Source organism: Gasterosteus aculeatus, chromosome 8 (genome assembly GCF_964276395.1).
Source record: "Gasterosteus aculeatus chromosome 8, fGasAcu3.hap1.1, whole genome shotgun sequence".
In the NCBI taxonomy this organism is placed as follows: domain Eukaryota; kingdom Metazoa; phylum Chordata; class Actinopteri; order Perciformes; family Gasterosteidae; genus Gasterosteus; species Gasterosteus aculeatus.
In genome coordinates, this window is record NC_135695.1 from 5,891,840 (window position 1) to 5,913,484 (window position 21,645).

At 46.4% G+C, this 21,645-nt stretch overlaps 2 protein-coding genes across 7 annotated transcripts; one reads left to right on the plus strand and one right to left on the minus strand.

Annotated features, from left to right (window-relative positions):
• Positions 1–812: 812 nt before the first annotated feature.
• Positions 813–15,713, plus strand: hdlbpa (high density lipoprotein binding protein a). 6 transcript variants are annotated; one of them, XM_040183506.2, is made up of 28 exons: positions 813–1,124; positions 3,030–3,100; positions 5,622–5,736; positions 5,846–6,006; positions 7,529–7,744; positions 7,841–8,047; positions 8,139–8,354; positions 8,448–8,654; positions 8,759–8,866; positions 8,967–9,071; positions 9,246–9,324; positions 9,548–9,687; positions 9,773–9,877; positions 9,962–10,075; positions 10,165–10,251; positions 10,340–10,471; positions 10,875–11,093; positions 11,461–11,682; positions 11,770–11,988; positions 12,093–12,243; positions 12,318–12,505; positions 12,594–12,698; positions 12,781–12,915; positions 13,032–13,175; positions 13,369–13,548; positions 13,746–13,862; positions 13,961–14,101; positions 14,197–15,713. In XM_040183506.2, exons 3-28 carry the CDS (start codon positions 5,661–5,663, stop codon positions 14,284–14,286), a joined length of 3,864 nt encoding a protein of 1,287 aa, XP_040039440.2. In that variant the 5' UTR covers positions 813–1,124; positions 3,030–3,100; positions 5,622–5,660; the 3' UTR covers positions 14,287–15,713. The 6 variants fall into 6 exon arrangements, with proteins under 6 accessions (XP_040039440.2, XP_077963997.1, XP_040039444.2 ...); XM_078107871.1 differs by having other exon boundaries at positions 900–1,124; positions 12,321–12,505; XM_040183510.2 differs by having other exon boundaries at positions 900–1,124; positions 12,093–12,231.
• Positions 15,714–17,123: 1,410 nt separating this feature from the next.
• Positions 17,124–21,049, minus strand: LOC120824075 (alanine aminotransferase 2-like). The gene is made up of 10 exons (XM_078108084.1): positions 20,890–21,049; positions 20,402–20,491; positions 19,974–20,105; positions 19,324–19,684; positions 19,153–19,232; positions 18,928–19,064; positions 18,576–18,750; positions 18,250–18,405; positions 17,808–17,920; positions 17,124–17,349 (listed from the first exon to the last, which is right to left on the minus strand). The coding sequence occupies exons 1-10, from the start codon at positions 20,938–20,940 to the stop codon at positions 17,259–17,261; spliced, it is 1,386 nt and encodes a 461-aa protein (XP_077964210.1). The 5' UTR covers positions 20,941–21,049; the 3' UTR covers positions 17,124–17,258.
• Positions 21,050–21,645: the final 596 nt, after the last annotated feature.

Here is a 21,645-nt window from a genome sequence, read left to right on the forward strand (position 1 = left end):
ATTTCAACGTTTTCTCGTGGCTCTCATCACCTGCCGATGTACACTGCAGCGCATCTAAATGTACCAGAGAGCCTATAAGAGCCTAAACATGATTTCAGAAAATAGATTTAACTTCACTTAAACTGAATTTTAAATTTTAAATGACATTTGGAATTTGCACCTGCCTAAATACTTTTTGTGTGTGAATGTCACCACTTTTTGAGTCTCTTTACAGTTTCTTTGTGTCCCTGCGTCACTCTTTAGAGGTTTTTTTGGTCTTTTTTTGTGTCTCGTTGCAGTTATTGTGGGTCTTTTTGAGCATTTCAATGTCCTACCTGCTTGTTACGTGTCTCTTTGAGTAACATTAAGCAGGTGAAGGGCCGCTCACCAATCCATCCGTGACTTGTATCCATAATTGCATGTTTTGAGCTCGAAAGTAAGGGGCATTTATTTGTGTACGCGTGTTTAGCAGTCCACTGGCTGTGTTACTTTGTGCTGTAGTGTATCCATAAAGAAGCAGCTGAGGATGCAGCCTCTGGGAACCTGTGGCAGTGTTTCTGCACAGGCCTACGTTGTCCTCGATAAGGAAACTGTGGGATCGTTTGGCATGTGCATATTGCTGTGTCACAACTCACGGTAACAACACTGGGAGCCTGCTTAATAACCTTAAAGGTGGAGGAGGAGGAGGAGGAGGACATGGGCTCATCCTTTATCTGATCTCATTAAAGTCTGAAAAGACATTGAGAAATGATCCAATGTTGAAATATGCTATTAATAATAAATAAAGACTGAGTTTGACACCTCATCTGGTCTCTGTTTTTTTGTACATCAACACTGTCCTGTAGATTGTAACGCATCTGTGATCCAGCTCCGGTCAAACAGGCCAACACGACGAAAAACGCGCTTTTTTTTTTAATCTTACGACACACTGCGCCATGTAAACAAAATGCTCGAGCGGTTCAACAGATCTACAACTGTTGGATATGAAAATAAATGATTTGTAATCGGACTCTTTGACGTGACGTTGGAGGATGTGATTGGTGGGCGGCACTGGTATATATCCGCCAGCCTTCAATCCCACCTTCTCGCCAGTGGAATTTCATCTCAGCTCCTGCACCTTTAGGGCAGACGAGAACATAAAATAAGTAAGTACTCCCGGTCGCCCGCCGAATGCCGCCGCGTTGACGCTACGCGTTTCCTCCCCCCCCCCTCACCCCGTTGGTGTCCACGGCACTGGTGGCATTGGTGGCACTGGTCGGGGTGGGAGTTTGTTAGCGGCACAGTGTGTTCTGGCCTGACTCCGTGTCAGCTCTCCCCTGCTCAGCTGTATGCCTACGTGGACTTAGCCGGCTAGTAGAACAAACCGTAGGCTAACGCGAGCTCGCCGGCTAATGCTACACTTCCAACTTGTACTTTTTTTTTCTTTTCTACCGCCGTGTTAGCGCGTGCTACAGTGCAGAAAAGACACAACCCACGCGTGTGTGTGTGGGGGGTTATTACACGGTTCACGCGTTCAATCCGCCGCTGGCTTAACGCCGTTGTGTGTCTGCGGCGTGGCTCGAAGTTGTGTTGGAGTGAGCCGTGCTACATGTAGCCCAGCGGCTACGTGTCACAGTCAAAGTTTTTAGCAAGTTCGCTAGCTAGCGTTAGCTCGGGGGGGTGGGGGGTTGAGCTAGCCAGTAATCCGCGCTACGGGGGGCTTTTCTACTGGACGCGCCGCCTCACTTCTGAGCCTCGCACGTTCGCTAAACACCCGACGCGGTGCCCGCGTCCCCGCCAGTTGAATTCGCGCTAGTTTGTCTCGACTTTAGCACGTTTTTGACGGGGTTTTTTTCTCTCTCGGACGTTAGCCCGACGCGACGGTAGCTAGCATTGGCTGTGATGTGTCGATGGCAACTGTCAGCCAGCTAGTTAATCAGATCTGGTGTTAGCTAGCATTGGGACTAACCGGCTACTTAAAGCCGTAATCCGGGATTTGTGCGTGTGTATAACATGATACGGGCTCGCGGGCGTCCGTCCGTCCTGCAGCCCACGTCAACGCGACGAGCCTGGCGGCACATTCGCGTCCTCGTAGATCAGATCACTAATGTCTCAAACCGCGTTAGTGGGTCGCTTCTGTGTGAGTTTGAGCTCCTCGCTCGTGTGTGTGTTTTTTTAAATTTTATTATTTGTCATCACTTTCAATCGACGAAACGTGTTTTTAACGTGACCGCCGGCGAAGACAAAAAAGCGAGCGTCGCTGTAATTCACACGTGTCACTTTGAGCCGCTGTCTGTGTTTACTGGCCGCTGCTGGGACCCAATCGCCAGCAGCGGCGTGTGTTGTTTCACTGGTTTTGGGGAGGGGGACAGGCCGTGTTTTGTTGCCTGTGCTAACACCACTAGGCCACACTAAGTGTCCTCACTAAAAGTACACGTAAACCCTTAAAAAAAAAGGGTTCTTTCCCCTTGACATGCATGGCGGCCTGTGAACACTTCAGGGAGGACAGATGTTGGTTTCGCCTCAGGCAGACCAGTAGAATAAACGTGTACATTTGTGTAAATGTATACTTTTCCCCTTGTAAAAACCTTTTTTAATTGTGGTTCTTAAACAAGAGAGCAGAGTATCTACCTGGTTCACCCACAGCAGCCTTATTAATTGCCATTAATAATGTAATATCAAATTGTTGAGTGATCTTTACTTGAGTTCAGTAATATTCATCTTTGCATCAAGAAATGCTTTTTCATTTCTTATTTTGACAGATTGGCAAACATTTTTTTTGTCTTAAAACACCACTTTGAAATGATCAACCAATTACTTTACTACTCCGAGTGACACCGACGGTCTTTGCTATTTAATTGTTTCCATTTAACGAGTATCAGATTTCTAACCAACTTACCTTTTTTTGTAGTTATTAATGTGACATGATATGCAATAATTACTGTTGATCATACATATATTTTTGTGTGTAAACGTAATAACCGTGTAGTTGCCAGTCTGCGCCTGAAACTAAATGCCTTCCTTGTTGTGTTAATACACCTTATTCATTCATTTATTTATTCATTTTCCAGGCAAAAGCTGGCAGGCTGACGCAAATTGCATCTTTACAGGACGGATTATCTGGTAACTGACCATTTAGCTGGTAAGTTGTTAAAACTATTCGCATCGTAAGTCGTTGTCACTGCTTCCATCCTCAGAAATCTGCAGCACGGCGTCTAGTTTACCCGAAATGGGATTCTGCCCACCTCCACCACAGCTTGAAATCCTGCCGGTGGTAATGAAGTATAATTAGGACTGTGGCGTGAAAGCTTCAGCACTTTGGATGTACAGCGTTTCCCCACTGACACTTATGTCAGTATATGAAATGAATGGGGATTCAGAGTAGTCCACCAGGCCCTGTGCTCGACTTCTTGGCATGAACAACCCGCTGCGTCTCTTGAGCCAGCAGAGAAACATGACAACGATGTGAAAAAGAAGAACTTGGATAGTCCCACATTGTCCATCAAACTTTCAATTCAGAAAGTAATCAAATACATCGCGCTTCGTACTTCCACTTTAAAGCAGGCAACAAAAGGGACGGTTTTCTGTTCAGTCTGTCAATATTTGGTGTGTAACGAGTCTGCCAGGATGTTCATTCTGTACACATGACATCTATTGCACTTGTGTCCCTCCCCTATGGTTTTTTTTCTTCTCTCCCCGTTTGGAGGAGTCTGGCACCATGTGACGGTCCCGGGACAGAGGGTGGCTCACGCTCCAGATTTTAAAATGTGTCATTTCTGGATATACGAAGCGAATGTAATTTAATACCCCCGTGGCCTATTCTGGGCAGCGAAAAACATTTAATAATTCAATGTCATGAAATTGGGGGGGGAAAAAATGCTCCTTCACTATTAAGTGCTCTTAAAATGTCCCTTTATTTGGCTGATGCTGACGCATCGTGTTTAAATATGTGCCGTAACCTGTCAACTAATGAGCAACTGACTGTTTTAGTGTTGCTGTGGCACCGAACCGCTCACCAGGATCATCGTGACTGTCTTTGCACTTTCTCCAGCCACACGAATGGCGACACGGTGCGGACGGCCTGCCTCCGAAACTCAATTACCGTGGCTGCAAGTTTCTCAAACGCTCTGTAATGAAATCATCCAGGATGTTTCTATGGAGGGCCTGCGCACAGCCGACTGGGCAACTTGGTTTGCAAACGTTATTGAGTGCTGGGCCGAGATCGGCCTTAAGTTTATGAAGCCTGACAAGGAGGAGGCCCCTGAGAGGGAGGTCAGAAATGTGTTTTGGGGGTGGGTGGCGGGTGGGGGGGGGGGCTGCTTAACCGAGGGCCGCCATGTTGAGCCTCTAACTGCATTTCCTTTGCTTGCATGGGCGATGTAAAAAAAACAAAAACACTTTCATACGAACAAGTTATTGGTTCCATCTGGGGGTCTGTGCTTTCAGATGGGTTTTCGACGTGCTCGGGGGGGTGAACATCCACTGTAAAACAATTCACATTCCTCTACTCGTGGTTGGCTCGGATTTAACTTTCTCTGCAGGCCAGAAAAACAGAGCAGTGAGTCCTGGTGATGTATTTGGTTTCCTTATTGACAGTGAGGTAGAATCGAGCAGGAGCTATTTCAATCCCCCCCCCATCAACTATGCAGAGAAAAAGTACTTATTACTAAAACTCAAGAAATCCACACTTCCATCTTTATCAAAGTCATAAATTATAAGGGCTGTGAGTCAGTCATGGGGGAGATGATCTTTTTTGGCTTGCTTTCTTTCCTGTTCAAGGACCCGAGAGACGGGACATCACAGTTCCTTTAACCGTGTCCCACGTGGACCTCCGCAGGGGTCAGTGGGGGAAAGTATCCTCTTAACCCTGGAGCCTACTCGCTACGTTACGCTTCTTGGAATCGCACATGACAACAAAGGTCACCGCAGAAGACAAACTGGTTTCTTGCAGGGAGACAAAGCGTCCTCTGCTGTGGCCCCGCCCAGACCAATGCTCCCCCTTTCTGCCCCCTCGTCCCTGGTGCCATTGCTTTATCACAGCGTGGACATGCTAACGTGACAAGGAGCGTGGTCCTTTTTCAAAAAAGGTAGATCAGATAACGTGAGAATCTCAAAGTCCGCCTCTGATGAGCTTGTGTAACATGCTAAACCTGTGTACGTGACACTTGTAAACACGCCCCACCTGGCTTTTGTGACAATCTGGGTATGTCAAACATGTAAATTGAATAAGGAGCCAATCCTACTTCAGTCACTGGTTATTCTGGTGTGTGCACAGCGATAACATGGTAATATGTCCCAGATTTGCCGGCAGGAAACACAATGAGTGTTAAATGTTTCCTTGAATGTGACGCAAGTTGCTGTGTTGTGAGACGGATGCCAAATTGTCAGTCCTAACTTATTTATAAAATTACAAGCTTGTACTACGAGGAGGGAAAACCACATTCGGCCTGTTTAAAGCTTGTTTGATTGATTTTCTTCTGAACTTTCTAAAAAACAAAAACACTGGGTCTCGTTAGACAAGTGTATTATTCCAACCATTTTGGACCCTCCCATCACTTGTATTAAATCTGGTTCAGATAAAAGCTGTTGCTAAATATTCTGTGTTATAATATATATATATATTCTGTGTTATAATGTAATAATGGTGCTTACTCTCCTTGCAGTGGCACACTCGGACTCTGTGTAAACGTGGGATTTTGACCATGAGCTCAGTCGCTGTACTTACGCAGGAAAGCTTCAATGAGCACCGCAGTGGGCTCCGGCCAGAGAAGGGTGGCGGTGAGTGTGTGTGGATGCTTTTCAGGTTGCACTTTATTTGTTGAATGCAAACTGGGAGCCGCAAGTGGGTTCATAAGTTTATTGTTTTGTTGTTGTTGTCTGCGTCCAGCTGCTGGGGCAGCTGCTGGAGAGGAAGAGGAAGCTCTTCCCACCTACAAGGACGCCTTCCCGCCTCTGCCCGAGAAAGCGGCCTCACCTGAGGGGACGCAGGAAACCACCAACGCCTGGACGTCCAAGATCCGACCTCTCAAGGCTTCTGTTATCACCCAGGTAGAACGCTTCACAGGGTTTGAATCTGTTGTTGTTTACTGATCGGGTTTCTACTGGTTTTGTTGGAGAGAGGGTGGGTGAGAGTACAGAAACTGTTTTGCTGTAACAACGGTCCCCGATTGGTCAAACACTGTTTGCTGCGCAAACTACTGCACTGCAAACAATTCATTGTTTTAGGGATTGATTTTATATACAATTATTTCAGTTTGAGTATTTTTATTTAAAATCTGTCAAAGCAACAGAAAACTAACAAACAAGTGATTTAAAAAAAAGCAAGATTGGGTGAGAGGTAGAGTTAAAAAACAAACAAGAGAATTGTAGAGTTATTTTCTGATTGTTTTACAGCAGTTGCAAAGCAGAGAACAATGAAAGACACTTTATTTTAAATTTACCATCCGTTCAAACATGCATCAGCAGACACTGTGCAGCAGTAAAGGTTGTTGCAGTGAGACAAAACCTAAACAAGTTGGGGTTTTTTATTTTTTAAGTTTACCCTGTGACTACCAGCAGCGCCAGTATCACTTTGCCTTTTCAGTCTTTGGACTCATGTTTGTGAGAGTTTAGACCATGTTAGAAATGGCGACAACGGGCTAAATGGAGCGTTTTTAGTTCCTTTTAAAAAGCAGTTCTCCGACTAAAATGACCGGGAATGTTTTTGTGGAACCGCAGTTTTAATACTTGCGTGCACACGCAGGGATTCTTATCTGGCTAATTAGACCTCTTCTGATGTTAAGGATGGGCTGAGGTATCCTGGGAATTATGAGCTCACCAAAATCAAGATGTATCTAATAGGGGGGGCAGGCATTCAGGAATCAACTTGGGTCTTTTTCTATTTTTAGAAAGAACGCTCACTGTGCTTCCCAGTGTTTCCCCTATTATTATGTAGGGGGGGGGACCCTAAAAATATAAGCTATAAACCTTTGGGAAACACTGCAGACATTTAGACTTAGCAGGAAAAGACCAGGTGCAATAACATCAGCTACAGATGGAAGCAGTGCACCATGACGGTGAGCCAGGCTGCATAACACCCGGGCCCTGTAACGGGATGTGACTCAGTGTGAGTTCATGTTATACATCACTAATGTGTCAAAATATCTGCTGTATAAGGGCCTCTTAACCAAACATTAGGGCAAAAGAATGCAGCCAAAACGGCACACTGACCCGTTACTGGTTCCTCTATCGCATGATAACGGTTCTGTATTCATTTCTAGGATATCGCAGTTTCAACTTTTTAGTTGTCGTTAAATCGTACTCACTGATACTTTCTCAGCACTCGGAAATCTGTTTTTGTTTGAGCTTTTTGGAGTGTGAGCATTTTATGGGGTCACAAGCTATAAAAATGATTTGGAGCAACGAGCAGAATGAGCTATTAGCAGTTTAATGTGTCATTTTCAAAATTCTTTTTTTATTGCCTAACTTCTTTTTTTGAAGATGTTACGACAGTAAGTTGGTCTGTAGAAAACCGCTCACGCATGCTGATCCACACTCATTCCTTGTTTCGTTTTTCTTTTTCCATGACCAGGTTTTCCATGTGCCACTAGAGGAGCGCAAGTACAAGGACCTCAACCAGTTCGGCGAAGGAGACCAAGCGAAGGTCTGCGTGGACATCATGCACAAGACCGGAGCCCACCTGGAACTCTCCTTGGCAAAAGATCAGGGTCTCTCCATCATGGTTTCTGGAAAGCTGGACGCCGTGATGAAGGCCCGCAAGGAGATTGTGTCCCGACTGCAGACTCAGGTCTGTGATGAGCGTAGCAGTATTGATGGTGGAGTGCAATGGCGCCAACTGTCTGTTCTAAACCCCCCCTTCCCCCCCCCCCGACCCTCCCAACAGGCCTCGGCTACTGTAGGCATCCCCAAGGAGCACCATCGCTTTGTCATCGGCAAAAACGGGGAGAAGCTTCAGGAGCTTGAGCTCAAGACTGCCACCAAAATCCAGATCCCACGACCCGATGACCCCAGTAACCAGATCAAGATCTCTGGCACCAAGGAAGGCCTGGAGAAGGCCAAGCATGAGATCCTGTTGATCTCTGCCGAGCAGGTAACGTGTCAACCTGCTCCATTTTAACATACGCCCCTCATGTCGCAGCTTTAGGATCTATAGTCTTTTTTTTTTTTTTGCCCACTTTTAGGACAAACGTGCTGTGGAGCGGGTGAACATTGACAAGGTGTACCACCCATTCATCACGGGCGCTTACAACAAGCTGGTCGGAGAGATGATGCAGGAGACCGGCGCCCGCGTCAATGTGCCCCCTCCGAGTGTGAACAAGACGGAGATCGTGATCACTGGGGAGAAGGAGCAGGTGGCCCTCGCTGTGACCATGATCAAGAAGGTTTATGAAGAAAAGGTAACGTTGGGATCCAATCCTTTTTTAAAAAAAAATTTTATATGAGAAAAGGCGCCAATTAACCCTTTGAAAATGTTTTTTTTTTCATCATAGAAGAAGAACGCCACTACCATTGCAGTGGAGGTGAAGAAGTCTCAGCACAAGTATGTGATCGGGCCCAAGGGCAACACCCTGCAAGAGATCCTGGAGAAAACTGGCGTCTCGGTCGAGATCCCACCATCTGACAGCAGCTCAGAAACTGTCATCCTTCGCGGGGAGCCGGACCGTCTGGGTCAGGCCCTCACTGAAGTTTACGCCAAGGTGTGGAACTCAAGATGCTGGAGCTAGGACCTGTTTTTTTTTAATGTGGGTTCTGTTAACGGGTTAAGAGAACCCCACCTGAATGTGAATGTTTCCTTTTGCAGGCAAACAGCTACACTGTTTCCTCGGTCTCAGCTCCTTCTTGGCTTCATCGTTTTATCATCGGCAAGAAGGGACAGAACTTGGCAAAGATTACCCAACAAATGCCCAAGGTCTGTCGAATTATGATCTTCATTTTTTTTACCATAACATTATTTTATTTTTTTTTCAATTTACGTTGCTACTTGCTTCTCTTGTGAATTTTGCTTTCAGGTGCACATCGAGTTCACAGAGGGAGAAGATAAGATCACCCTGGAAGGGCCCACCAAAGACGTGCAGATGGTGCAGGGCCAGATTGAAGTCATTGTTACAGATTTGGTGAGTGACGGTGAAACCTGGAACTATGTCTTTGCCATAAAAAGAGGCTCTATGTGCAAAGTTGTCCAGAAAGTGGTTTGTGTAAAAGGCCGGTGTCGTATAGAGCAAAGTACGGTGGGCAGGTCTGTACGTTCTAGTGATTTTCATCTTCGCTCTTCTACTTTCCCCTCCAAGGTAAACCGTATGGACTTCACAGAGATCAGCGTGGATCCCAAATTCCACAGACACCTGATCGGAAAAGGAGGCGTTAACAGTGAGTACTGTCGCTGCCAAAACAGTCAACTAGATGCATATGTGAATACATATTCATGAATGAATGAGAATAAATTATGATCTGCAAACTGTATTTGATGAATAAAAATAGCATTTGCAATCGTCCATAGTGCAACATAATAAGAACAATACATTTTCCAAAGAACAATGTTCAGGTCGGTACGCTGGGATCATAAGCCATATATTGATTGATTTTTCTTTAGTCAACCGCATCAAAGAGCTGCACAAGGTGTCTGTCCGCATCCCCCCTGACAACGAGAAGAGCACGGTGATCCGGATCGAAGGGGATCCCCAGGGTGTGCAGGAGGCCAAGAAGGAGCTGCTGGAGCTAACGTCACGCATGGTGAGGACCGGACTCACGGGCCGGATGCTGCACGGCGGATACTGATGTGCCGTCGTTAAAAATACGCCGTCTTGTTCTTTCTCAGGAGAACGAGCGTACAAAGGACATGATCATTGAACAGCGTTTTCATAGAGCCATCATTGGCCAAAAGGGGGAGAAGATAAAAGAAGTGCGGGACAAATTCCCAGAGGTGAGTTGTTGACGCCGGTGGTGGTTTGTCTTTACTTAACCCGTTAAAAGTATCATAATGATTCAATGATCGCATTTCTTCCAGGTCATCATCAATTTCCCCGACCCAGCACAGAAAAGTGACATTGTTCAACTTCGGGGCCCACGCAACGAGGTTGAAAAATGCTCCAAGTTCATGCAGAAGATAGTTGCTGAAATGGTAATTGTTTTCTCTCAACGCGTGTATTCTAACCGTCAGTCAGTTTTGGCTTCCGTCTATGATAACTATTAAGGTTTCCTTTTTGTCAGACGGAGAACAGCTTTTCTCTCTCGGTCCCCATCTTCAAGCAGTTTCACAGAAACATAATTGGAAAAGGAGGATCAAACATCAAGAAGGTGCCGTATATTTCAAAGCGGATACGCGGCGGGTCTCCTTTTGTGTCCCGTGTTTGGCTTGAGCGATGTGTGTCCTTTCTCATTCCAGATCCGGGAGGAAACCAGCACAAAAATAGACCTGCCTGCTGAGAACAGCAACTCCGAGATGATCGTCATCACAGGCAAGAAGGCGAACTGCGAGCTCGCACGAACTCGCATCCTGGCCATTCAGAAGGAGCTGGTGAGCAGAGCCAATCATCTCCGCCGGGCTTTGGCCCATGTGTCTGACTCTCGTTGGTGTGGTTGGCATAACAACATAGCGATTTCTTTACGATACCCTGTCTGAATATCTGGATGCCGATTTTTGAAAAGATAGATGTTGGGGTTTTTTTAAATAAAAATTGTGGAAATGCATAAATAGAAATAAATCTATCTGTACTTTAGTTCATGTGACCTCTTGAATAGCTCACATTATATTGAACTAGGTTTATAATTAAAATGAAAGCATACTTTTTAGGAAATGGCCTCCTCTCATTCCTCAAATACTGGTACTAATTAAAAGTATTTTGGTCCGTTTCTTAACTGTGTGGTATGTTTTCTAGTATCTGTACGCCGCGTCCTAATTGACGTCTCTCCGTGCTCAGGCCAACATCTCCGAGATGGAGGTGTCCATTCCCTCCAAGCTGCACAACTCCCTGATCGGGTCCAAGGGCCGCTTTGTGCGCTCCATCATGGAGGAGTGCGGCGGCGTGCACATCCACTTCCCCACCGAGGGCTCAGGGATCGACAAGGTCACCATCCGAGGCCCCGCCGAGGAGGTGGAGAAGGCCAAGCAGCAACTGCTCGCCTTGGCAGAGGAGAAGGTTTGTAGAAATGTGAAGGGATGAGCTTCGCTCTGCTCTCAGGGAGGTTCTCAGTGCATCATTGATCACACATTGCTACTTGCTGAGAGCTTCTGCCAGAGTCCTTTCGCGCTGTCAGAATTAAAGCGAGCTTGTAATAAGCTTTCAGTGGAGATGATGCTTTGCTTTGCCCGCTGCACGTCTCGCCCTCGACATGAAATCCTCTTTAGTGAATTTAAAACCCAAAATTAGTTAACGGATGACAAGATTTTTCCATCAGTTTATAACTTTGACGTTTGTAACCTCTTCTGTACAGACCCTGCAACAAAACAAAAATAAAACTAATTTGTTTAGTTCTCCATCTAACTGACTTTGTTTTTCCCTTCAGCAAACGAAGAGCCACACGGCCGAGCTGCGTGCGAAGCCAGAATACCACAAGTTCCTCATCGGGAAAGGTGGCAGTAACATCCGCAAGGTCCGCGACAGCACCGGGGCCCGCATCATTTTCCCCACCGCGGAGGACCAAGACCAGGAGCTCATCACCGTGGTCGGCACTGAAGAAGCCGTGCGGGACGCCCAGAAGGAGCTGGAGGAGCTCATCAAGAGTTTGGTGAGGCTCCAGGTTATGGCGGGTTTAAGCCTTTTTAGTCTTCTCTCTCGACGGCTGTATTTAAATTGTTCGCTCTTTTGGTTTCAGGACAACGTGGTTGAGGAAAATATGATCGTTGACCCGAAGCACCACCGCTACTTTGTGGCTCGCCGCGGCCAAGTCCTCAGGGACCTCGCCGATGAGTACGGTGGCGTGATGGTGAGCTTCCCTCGCACGGGCACTCAGAGCGAAAGCGTCACCCTGAAAGGAGCCAAAGACTGTGTGGAAGCAGCCAAAAAGCGCATGCTGGAGATCGTTGACGACTTGGTTCGTAGATGCATTTGTTTCATACAAATATGTTGTTTGAACCGCTCCTGTTTCCACAACAATTGATGTTGTCTTCCTTTCTCTTTTTTTTTTTTTTTTCCCAGGATGCACAAGTAACCGTTGAGTGTGTGATCACTCAGAAGTTCCACCGCTCAATCATGGGTCCAAAGGGCTCACGGATCCAGCAGATCACCAGAGATCACAATGTGCAGATCAAGTTCCCGGAGCGCGAGGACCTGCAAAGTAAAACGCCTGGTCCGTATGAAGACTTTGAAATCAGGTCCCCAAATGTCTCACATGTTCTCATCATAATTTCTCTAATTCTTTAGCAGCTGCAGCTGCAGCAGCAGCTGCGGCGGCGGCGGCTGCACCTCCTGCAGAGGAACCCATTCAGGTGAACGGCGAGGCCAATGAAGACGTGAAGGAGCCCGTCGATCCCAACGCGCCCAGAAAGTGTGACGTGATTGTGATATCTGGCCGCAAAGAGCGGTGCGAGGCTGCTGTGGAAGCACTGAAGGTCGGCTTTCATAATGGAGCTCCTCGTTTTTTTTAGGATTATTTCTCCAAATGCTTCCTTCATCCCTCCAACTGTCTCCTTTCCTCAGGCTTTGGTTCCTGTCACTATTGAGGTGGAAGTGCCTTTTGAGCTTCATCGCTACATCATCGGACAGAAAGGAAGTGGAATTCGAAAGATGATGGATGAATTTGAGGTGTGTTACAGGCGGGTATGCACAATGTATTTTTCTTGCTTCTTGCTTCGCTTCAAACCATAATTTTGCTTTCTTTCTCCAGGTTAATATTCAAGTGCCTGCTCCTGAGCAGCAGTCTGATAAAATCTCCATCAGCGGCCTGGCCAATCACCTCGACCGCGCCAAAGAGGGCCTCTTGGATCGCGTCAAAGAGCTGCAGGCCGATCAGGAGGATCGGGTCAGTAATGTTCTGAGTGCATGGATTGTGTTCGCAGTGAGACATTTAAGCCTTTTTTTAAAAATTGTGTATAGTCTGTGTAACCCAGAGTGTCGTTTACACCGACCTCTCCACAGGCACTCAGGAGCTACAAGCTGACCATCACTGTGGACCCCAAATATCACCCCAAAATCATCGGACGCAAGGGCGCCATCATAACCACCATCCGCACTGAGCATGATGTTAACATCCAGTTCCCAGACAAGACTGATGAAAACCAGGTAGCTTTTCTATCTAGTTATCCTTTAATTGCAAATCCAAAAAGAATGCAGGTGAATGTGCTCCATCAGCACAGCAGGTGGTGCCAAGTTCCCAGTTCTGACCATTGGTTCATGAGAATAATTGTTAGAAATCACTCACATTATTTATGTCGTATTTATTTTATTTATTTGCCGCGGTCGTCTTCCTCCACAGGATCAGATTACGATTACAGGGTATGAGCACAAAGCCATAGCGGCACGAGACGCCATCCAGGCCATAGTGGGGGAGCTCGAGGAGATGATCTCCGAGGACATCACCCTGGACAGCAGGGTCCATGCCCGCATCATCGGAGCCCGCGGGAAGGGCATCCGCAAGATCATGGACGAGTTTAAGGTGAGGCGCTGAGAGGAGGAGAGGAAATGTCCTCATCGCCGGAATACAGCATCACATCGAAAAGCCACTAATTTATGAGCCTTTTCTGCCTCTCGCGCTCCACATTTTATTCTGTTTTCCTTCTTTTCACGTTGAGTTTGGTTGTATTATTCGCCTCACAAAGCCAGTCTGTGACGAGACGTGTCCATTGTCTTCAGGTTGATCTCAGGTTTCCCCAGAGTGGATCCGCAGACCCGAACCTCGTGACGGTCACCGGTCGCCCCGAGCTCGTGGATGAAGCCATTGACCACCTTCTCAACCTGGAAGAGGAATATGTGAGCTTCCCCTGCACGATGACGTCCAAGTAATGTTTGACGCCCCCCCCCCCTCCAGACTTGAGTACTGATCCTCTTTGTTGTGCCGCCTTTGCCAGTTGGGAGATGTTGTGGAGAACGAGTCGAAGATGCCTTACCAGAGGCCTCACGGGGGAAGTGCGTCCGCCATGGACGAACAACGCGGCCCGTCGAAAGGCTTCGTGGTGAGGGAGGCTCCCTGGACCACTGGCAATGAGAAGGTGAGCCATTTTATCACATTTTTCTTCAACTTTATTGTTTGAGATTCGAATCCAACCCTTATCCCCGATTTGCTTATTTCTCCTTGAACTTTCAGGCCCCGGACATGAGCAGCTCCGAAGATTTTCCGAGCTTTGGAGCCCCCGTGGCGGCCAAGGCCTCTCCCTGGGGGCCGAAGCGCTTCTAAGCCACGCTGCTCCAGATGGGCCTAATCGAAAACCGGACACAATCTTCCCCTCCGTTGCCTCCCCCCATCCCCCTCACCCGCCATCGACCCGGACTGACCGCTGACCCTTCGAGTCTTGAGTTCTGAGAACGTCATCCTTCTCTGTGTACTTCTCCCGCCCGTCGCTCGCACATTCATCAGTCTCAAAGTGCTTTCAGGTGCCGTAGTCGACTCGTGAGCTTTTGTATCTGCATTTAATAATGCTCTCTCTCTCTCTCTCTCTCTCTCTCTCAACGCAAAAAGAAAAAAGACGTTCAATCTATACATTGTGTACACGGCTGACTTGTAGGTGTTGATTGAACCTGACATTTCTTCGTGGTTTGAACTGTTGTACCTGATCCAGACATGAGTCTTATTTAGTTTGTTCCTTTAGCCGCCCTTCTCTTAGTTGCCTTCGCAGGTTGGGGTGAAGGGGATTGAATTGCAGCTGGTGCCAGCTGTTTAGGTAAACCCCCACCCCTCCCTCCCTCCCCCCCGGTCTGCTTCACTCATGTAGCAGAGTCTTCACTTCGCTCTCAAGCACACTGCAGTGGTCGTCGTCTTTCCATGTGCTTGTTGACTGTGCTTCTGTGAGTCGTGGCACGTACCTTTGTAGCCTTACGAATTGGTAAACTTCACAGGGAGGAGAAGGGAGGAAGAGGAGGAGAAGGGAGGAAGAGGAGGAGGAAGAGGTGTCAGCCGTCGTTCCATTCAAACTGCCAGATGCTCGGAGATATTGCCCCGAACTAAACTTCTTACAACACTATGGCCTAGAGCTCAAACGTATCAAACCTCACACTAACTGTTGAATGGAACTTTTTTTTTTTTCCTTTCTTTTTTTTTTTTTTGACATTCAAAAGTAAATCACTATCCAAAAATCTAAATATGACCGTGTTTGTGGGCTAAAACAGCAGACCATCTCGTGCCAACTATCCGTCTACTGGTGTCCTGTGTTACTCATCCTCTGTAGTGGGTCAGTGTCCAGTCCCTTTGTCTTCCAGTTGCTATGCAGATTATTCTGTTCTATAAAGCAATGGCCCCTTTTTTTTATCAGCCTTACAGTTAGAAAGATAGCAACCAGGTAGAGGTGATGTCCAGGTGCATTTTTAATGGCCAACAGGGAAAGGTTTGTTAATTGTTCATGTGAAAGCTATTGGAAATCCCCCCCCCTGACCCCGTGACCCCCCCACCACCTCATCTCTCACCTCCGTTATTGTAATGACTTTAATTTGGCCTCAGGAGTTCAGGTTTATCTTGCTAGCGGATAACTGAACGCCTTGTATCAGCCTACCTTGGTTTTTATCCTTCTAGCATTGAATGAAAGATTATGCAAATACCATTGAAGTGAACGGTTATGGATGACACTGGAAGAGAAATTGTCCAAAAAGTCAATAAAAATTGAAAACCTCTGTCGACGTTTCGCTCGGATTTGTTTCGGTCTGAAACATTCATTCAGTCGGGAAATGTAGCCACATGACATGAATGCTATTGATCCAATACCACTGATACTCTGCAGTGGATTTCAGTGTTTGCCTGAGGAGAGATGATTATGACCCGTTCATAATAATAATAATAATAAAGTGTCAAGTTCAAGTCTCTCCCAATCTCCGTAACGGATACGAGGAGTTGAGATATCAGGGATTTCCTTCACAGGTGTAAAAAGATTAACAGATGCTTTTTCGGGCAGACTTGGATGCAAAGAGAGGCAATAATTCTAGTTGTGTATGAAGGTAAAGATGTGAAAAGTCCAGACAGATCTGACTTTAAACAGATGAAGTTTGTTTTTTATAGTTCAGTATCAAAAGCAAGAGTATTTCGCAGAAGGCCTGATTTCATTTCTGCAGGTTTGACTCGTTTACGGTTATTCCTCCACGATCATCTGTTTTGTCCCACGTGGATGAATCCTGTGCCAACGATCACCAGTTTTCTGCTCAATCTCAGCTTCTATTGTGAAGATTACATGAGCTTTGGTGTATCACATCACGTCAGGCCAATCTTTATTTTGAACTCTCCTTAATTTGGACGGTGTGTCACAATAACCGTCAGTTTAACCACTTTTGTTCAAACGTTTTGGTATTGAAAATGAACTTTTTTTTTAAATTCTGAATTGGTGCCACACATTTAATGAGCTTGTCAAGTAGAAGTATTCGGTAGCAGAAAATGGATTTTATAAAGTACAAGTAGCACAAATTTGTATTGAGCAAATGAATGAAGTTCCTTTCATCTAATCTAGAATAATACAAACACATTTAATCCATCCATCCATTGTCAAACCGCTTATCCTGCACACAGGGTCACGGGGGGGCTGGAGTCCATCCCAGCCAACTTCGGGCGAGAGACAGGGTACATCCTGGATTGGTCGCCAGCCAATCGCAGGGCAACACAGAGACACACAACCATTCACACTCACATTCACACATCTACGGGCAATTTAAAGTCCCCAATCAACCTGATCCCCAGAGCATGTCTTTGGACTGTGGGAGGAAGCCGGAGAACCCGGAGAGAACCCACGCAGACACGGGGAGAACATGCAGACTCCACACAGAAAGGCCACTGGGCGGAATCGAACCCAGGACCTTCTTGCTGTGAGGCAACAGTGCTAACCACCACGCCACCGTGCCGCCCAACACATTTAATTTAGTGCCAATTTGTAAAGATATTGATGGTCGCCAGGGGATGAATCCCACTGACTCTTTCGGTTTCAACATTTTTCTTTCTAACAAAGAACTATTTAAACTATATCAAATTAGATTTTTTTTTTTAGCTTTTATGCATTGTAGCCTATATGTTGAAGAAACATTTAACGATTTAATTTCTTTAGTTTGCAGAAGAAATGATTTCATGTTTCAAAGGTGTAAATCAGTCACAGAGCCGTAAATGCGAAGGATCCGTCCTTAGGGGCTACGCGTGTGGGTCTTAAAATGTTCCCCTTGTCTCTGTCCTTCGCGGGCCGCTCAGGGCGAGGAAGCGCGTCCATGACGGTGGAAAGAGGCGAGGCGAGCCAGGACCTCCTCCAGGGTGTCAGGAAGAACAAGAACGCACAACCTGAGAGACAAAAGAAACACCGTAAATCCGGGGTCTTCAACCTGATTGGCGAGGTGGAGCAGGGACCCCCTATCCTACGGAGTTTGATCCGCCATCTTTTATTTTTGCATTTTGCGCTCTTTAGACGTGAGCATCAACGCGATCTGATTGGCTGCTGCCTGCGCTGACGTAACGGCATGAAAGGAGCTGTGAGTGAACCGGTGCTCAGCTTGAGAGCTGCTGGAAGCTGAGTGTGTTTATTACGGACTGAAAGATAACGTCTTCAATTCATCCGTTTGCTACAATATGTTGGATTCATGTGAATTTAAATACAATTCTGATTTTGAAGACATTTAAATTTGTGGGAAAAAAATGGTCTTATCAACCAAACATTTTGCGTTGAAGACCTCTGCCGTAAATGTTTCCCGCCAAGGAGATAAAACGTCCTCGAGTAACCTGCCAAGCGTCACGTCTCTCACCGCAGATGGTAGTTGGCTGCTGTCTCTCCGTACTGACAGCCGGCTCCTAAAAACACACCCGTTTCCTCCAGTAACATCTGACAATACAGGTCCTCTGCCTGCACCTTCAACATCTAAAAGCAAAGATGTGAATATTATCAGTGGGCTTTTTGTTTTTGTAACTGACAGAATAACTTTGTCAGTTCCTTGTTTCAGAGCTATAGTTGCTGAATTTCAAGGAGATTTTATACATTGCTAATTAACTTTATATAATCAATTTACTGTACTTTTTACTAAAAAAGCAATGTGACTCGCGCTAGGAAAGCAGTTTGAATGTACTTTCTTATTGAAGAGTAATGTTTATCATTTAAGATAGAATTTACTCTAATGAAAACAGGCAGAAAGTGTCGTTTAGTAGCAGTACATTTAGTTACATGACGTCTCATAAGTAATAACTCAACACCTCGGCCTTCTCTGTAATCTCGGGCGGTAAGTGCAGGCGGGGATAAAGGTAGATTCCCCCCATCGCTGGCTGACAGCTCATCCCTGGTAGATCATTCAGGAACTCCTGAGCTCGCTGAGCGTTCTGGGACAAAACAGCCCGAGTCAGCAGAATCTCCTTTGGGAAAAAAACAAGAAAGATCAGACATTGTCTTGTGAGTTCTATTGCAACACAGGACGGTTACCTATAACGTCTGTCTGAGCCAACGAGGCAGGACAACGAGCGCTGACCGAGCGAACCTCCGATCGACCTTTTGCTGCCCCGACGAGGCGCCGCAGACGTCTCACCTGGCGGTACGTGTCAAAGGAAAGCTCGCCGGGTCTTGGTGGGTCGACCATGAGATCCAGAGCCAGCTGTCCTGTGACCGGAGTGCTGATATCGGTACACAGCATAGTGTCAACGAAACGCATCACCTCCGGGTCAACGTTGACCAGCTCCATGTATCCCGCCCGCAGGCCGTCCCTGGGACACAGACACACGGGTGATTCCGGGGTTTCACTTCGTTGGGTCAAGATTGCTCCAGCAGCACAAAGCTGCACAACTGAGCATTGTTGTAAATTGTTTTTAATTCAAACTAATATTGGAATACATTTGCAAAATGCTGTTAAAATACAAGATGTGCAAGAGCACAGAACTCACTCTCCCATGTGGGCGCTGGCTAAAGAGTGGAAGGAGACCAACTCCACTGTGTCCGAGTACTCCCCGCCCATCTCAAACAGAACTCTCTTGTAGGAAATAAATTCCCGGCCCGGTCCATACACGCTGTCCTGGTGCACCTTCAGCGCAGAAGAACAGGGATTTGGTGGACGAGCAAAGAGGGCGGCGGGTAATGAATCCCAATCTGAAGATGGAGCTTGTGATCACCTCATCAACCAACAGTAGAAGCCGCTCCGCAGCTGCAAACCGGATCACCTCCTCTATCGATTCCCAGTCCTGCACATGACCTGAGGGAGACACAAGCAGCCGCCTGCACGTAGTGATCTAAGGCCCGGGGGGGGGGGGGCTTTCACGGGGGGCTCCTGTGTGTGGTTTTACCTGTGGGGTTCCCCGGGTTGCTGATGTAAACGGCTCTGGGTCTGCAACGCTCCCGAGCGCTCCTTAAAGCTCGGTGCAGCTCGTCCAGATCCACGGCCCAGCGCCGGGCCTCGGCCAGCCGGTACGGCGCCAGCGTCACCCGGGCCTGGTCCAGAAGAGCCGGCAGGGTGTGTGGGCCGGGCACCGGGACCAACACGCCTGCCCGGGTCTCCTCCTCCCCACCGGCAAGCAGCTTAACAAACACCTTCACACAACAAGTCGCTGGCTTAACTTTGCCCCGACACCCCTGTGGTAAGTGGTTTGCGTCATTATTTTTCCGTCTACCTTTCTTTGGAAGCCTTAATTGATTATTTATGACTATCTATGATGATTATTTATGAATTGTAATGCAAACCACGTGTTCCAAGAAGACAACAGGCTGAATTTGAGGATCTGCAAAGGTCAAAGGAGAGAAGTCACTCTGTCGGACATAATCAGTTCTTATTATTTCTTCTCAAAATTCTGTCCATTTATTATTTACATTTTGCTTTCCGCGCACTTAAAGGTTCATTTGAATAAAGTTATTGGAGAGAACCATGTTACCAGAACTCTGACATTAGGCTCAAAAGCCCCCGTATTCGTCCACGGCTGGTAATTCAAGTTTCTTTTTAAAGAGTAACGCGTTGTGCCTCACCCACACTTCCTCCCTCACAGGCCTCCAGGAGTCTCTGAGCCCTCCGCCTGACGTCCAGAGGAAGACTTTCTTCTTCCAGCAGCCGAGGGAGGAGACACACGGCCAAAACCTGAGGAAGTGAGCCGGATTCAGGGCAACGGGAGAAAATGTATGGAATGTTGATCACCGTGTATGTGCGCTGCTTGACGCATTAAAGTCAAGAATACTGAAGCACAGAGATGTTTGTGGAAATAAAACACAGATTATGAAGAAAGAAATCGAGGATCAGAAGAATTGTGTCAATATTCCATCACAATGAATACAACAAATATACATAAATCAAGTTAATTTATTTATTGAAAATGGATACATACAATCCAAACACAAATCCCCCGTCATTTTTTTTTTGAATGACCTGAAACTCACCTGGCGAACAAATGTAACAGGTTTGAATCCCGCTCTGTGGGGATCACCTGCGCTGACGTCAATCACCTCTTTAAAGGGTTTCAGCGCCCCCTGCAGGGCCACACATGAATGAGTTCAACACCAAACACACCACCATCCTTTTTTACAAGAACACATAAAATCATGAACTGTGGGGAATGCGACTTTTGTAAACTATTGCTCCACGTTCAAACTGTCCGGTGTGCAAAAATGTATTGTTTGGTGTGAATCAGATGTTAAGGACACACCAGACGTCCAATGATGATAAACGGGTATTCCATTGGTTTGATGGAAGTTGCACAACGACTCCACATTTTAACTTAAGGACGAAAGTAGATCTTTCACGTTTATCTGTAGTTACCCAACAGCAACTTTTCAAAACAAATAGATTGACCTCCTCAGTACACACGCACACACACACACACACACACACACACATTGAAAGTGAAGCTCACTCTGTTGGCACTTACTGGTGTGATGTCTTGTCTCACTCGGGGATTCACTTGCTGCAGGGAACTCATCGTCGTTTTGCTGAAGATTTCACCTCAAATTACCGCCGATGATCCAACAGACGCCTGAGTGGCGAGATGTTATATGTGCACCTTTCTGGCTCATGCAGCCTGACCGAGCTCTCCTGTCTAATGAGTAACCATCTATGCTAATGTTCTGCTGCATAACGGTCAGCAAACAGGTTTTTGAAAACAACAATCTTTTCGAGCTCCATCAACAAACATTTGAGACTTCCAGCGTCACTCGTTCCCCTTTTTAAGTACAGTTCAGTTAAATGGACCTCAACATTTCACCGTTATGATGTTTAATTACACAGGCTCTGTACATGATGGTCTGTCACTTTTTGTATGAAACCTTTCTTGTAATAGCTGTTTTTCACTGAGACAATCATTATCCAGTATCTTAGCTCAAACGCCAGTTTATTTAAACTTAATTTTTAACTCTGTAACTGATCTGATGTGAAAAGCAGAGTCTGTACTGTACTTAAAATGATGGATTACGCAGAGTTACGTGGACACAAAGTAATCCGTAACTAGAGTCTCCTTCAGCTGTCTCGCTGTTCAATGCACAAAAACGGCAATCTGCATGTTGTTATTGACCTGATTATGAAAATGTCATATAGTAAGTCCAAAAATGGTCAAATAGATGTAAATATATATTATGTTAGATAGTATATGAGAGTATATTTTGAAAGGAGCCTTTGTATAGGACGCGTT

Bases quoted from the DNA above. Each gene is read 5' to 3' on its own strand.
- hdlbpa (XM_040183506.2), top strand. From the start codon at position 5,661: ATGAGCTCAGTCGCTGTACTTACGCAGGAAAGCTTCAATGAGCACCGC. The intron at 11,683-11,769 runs GTGAGGCTCCAG...TTTTGGTTTCAG, and splicing joins AGGAGCTCATCAAGAGTTTG to GACAACGTGGTTGAGGAAAA. The intron at 12,699-12,780 runs GTGTGTTACAGG...TTCTTTCTCCAG, and splicing joins AGATGATGGATGAATTTGAG to GTTAATATTCAAGTGCCTGC.
- LOC120824075 (XM_078108084.1), bottom strand. From the start codon at position 20,940: ATGAGTTCCCTGCAGCAAGTGAATCCCCGAGTGAGACAAGACATCACA. The intron at 20,106-20,401 runs GTGAGTTTCAGG...TCACTTCCTCAG, and splicing joins CTGTTACATTTGTTCGCCAG to GTTTTGGCCGTGTGTCTCCT. The intron at 18,751-18,927 runs GTGAGTTCTGTG...TCTGTGTCCCAG, and splicing joins GCCAGCGCCCACATGGGAGA to GGACGGCCTGCGGGCGGGAT.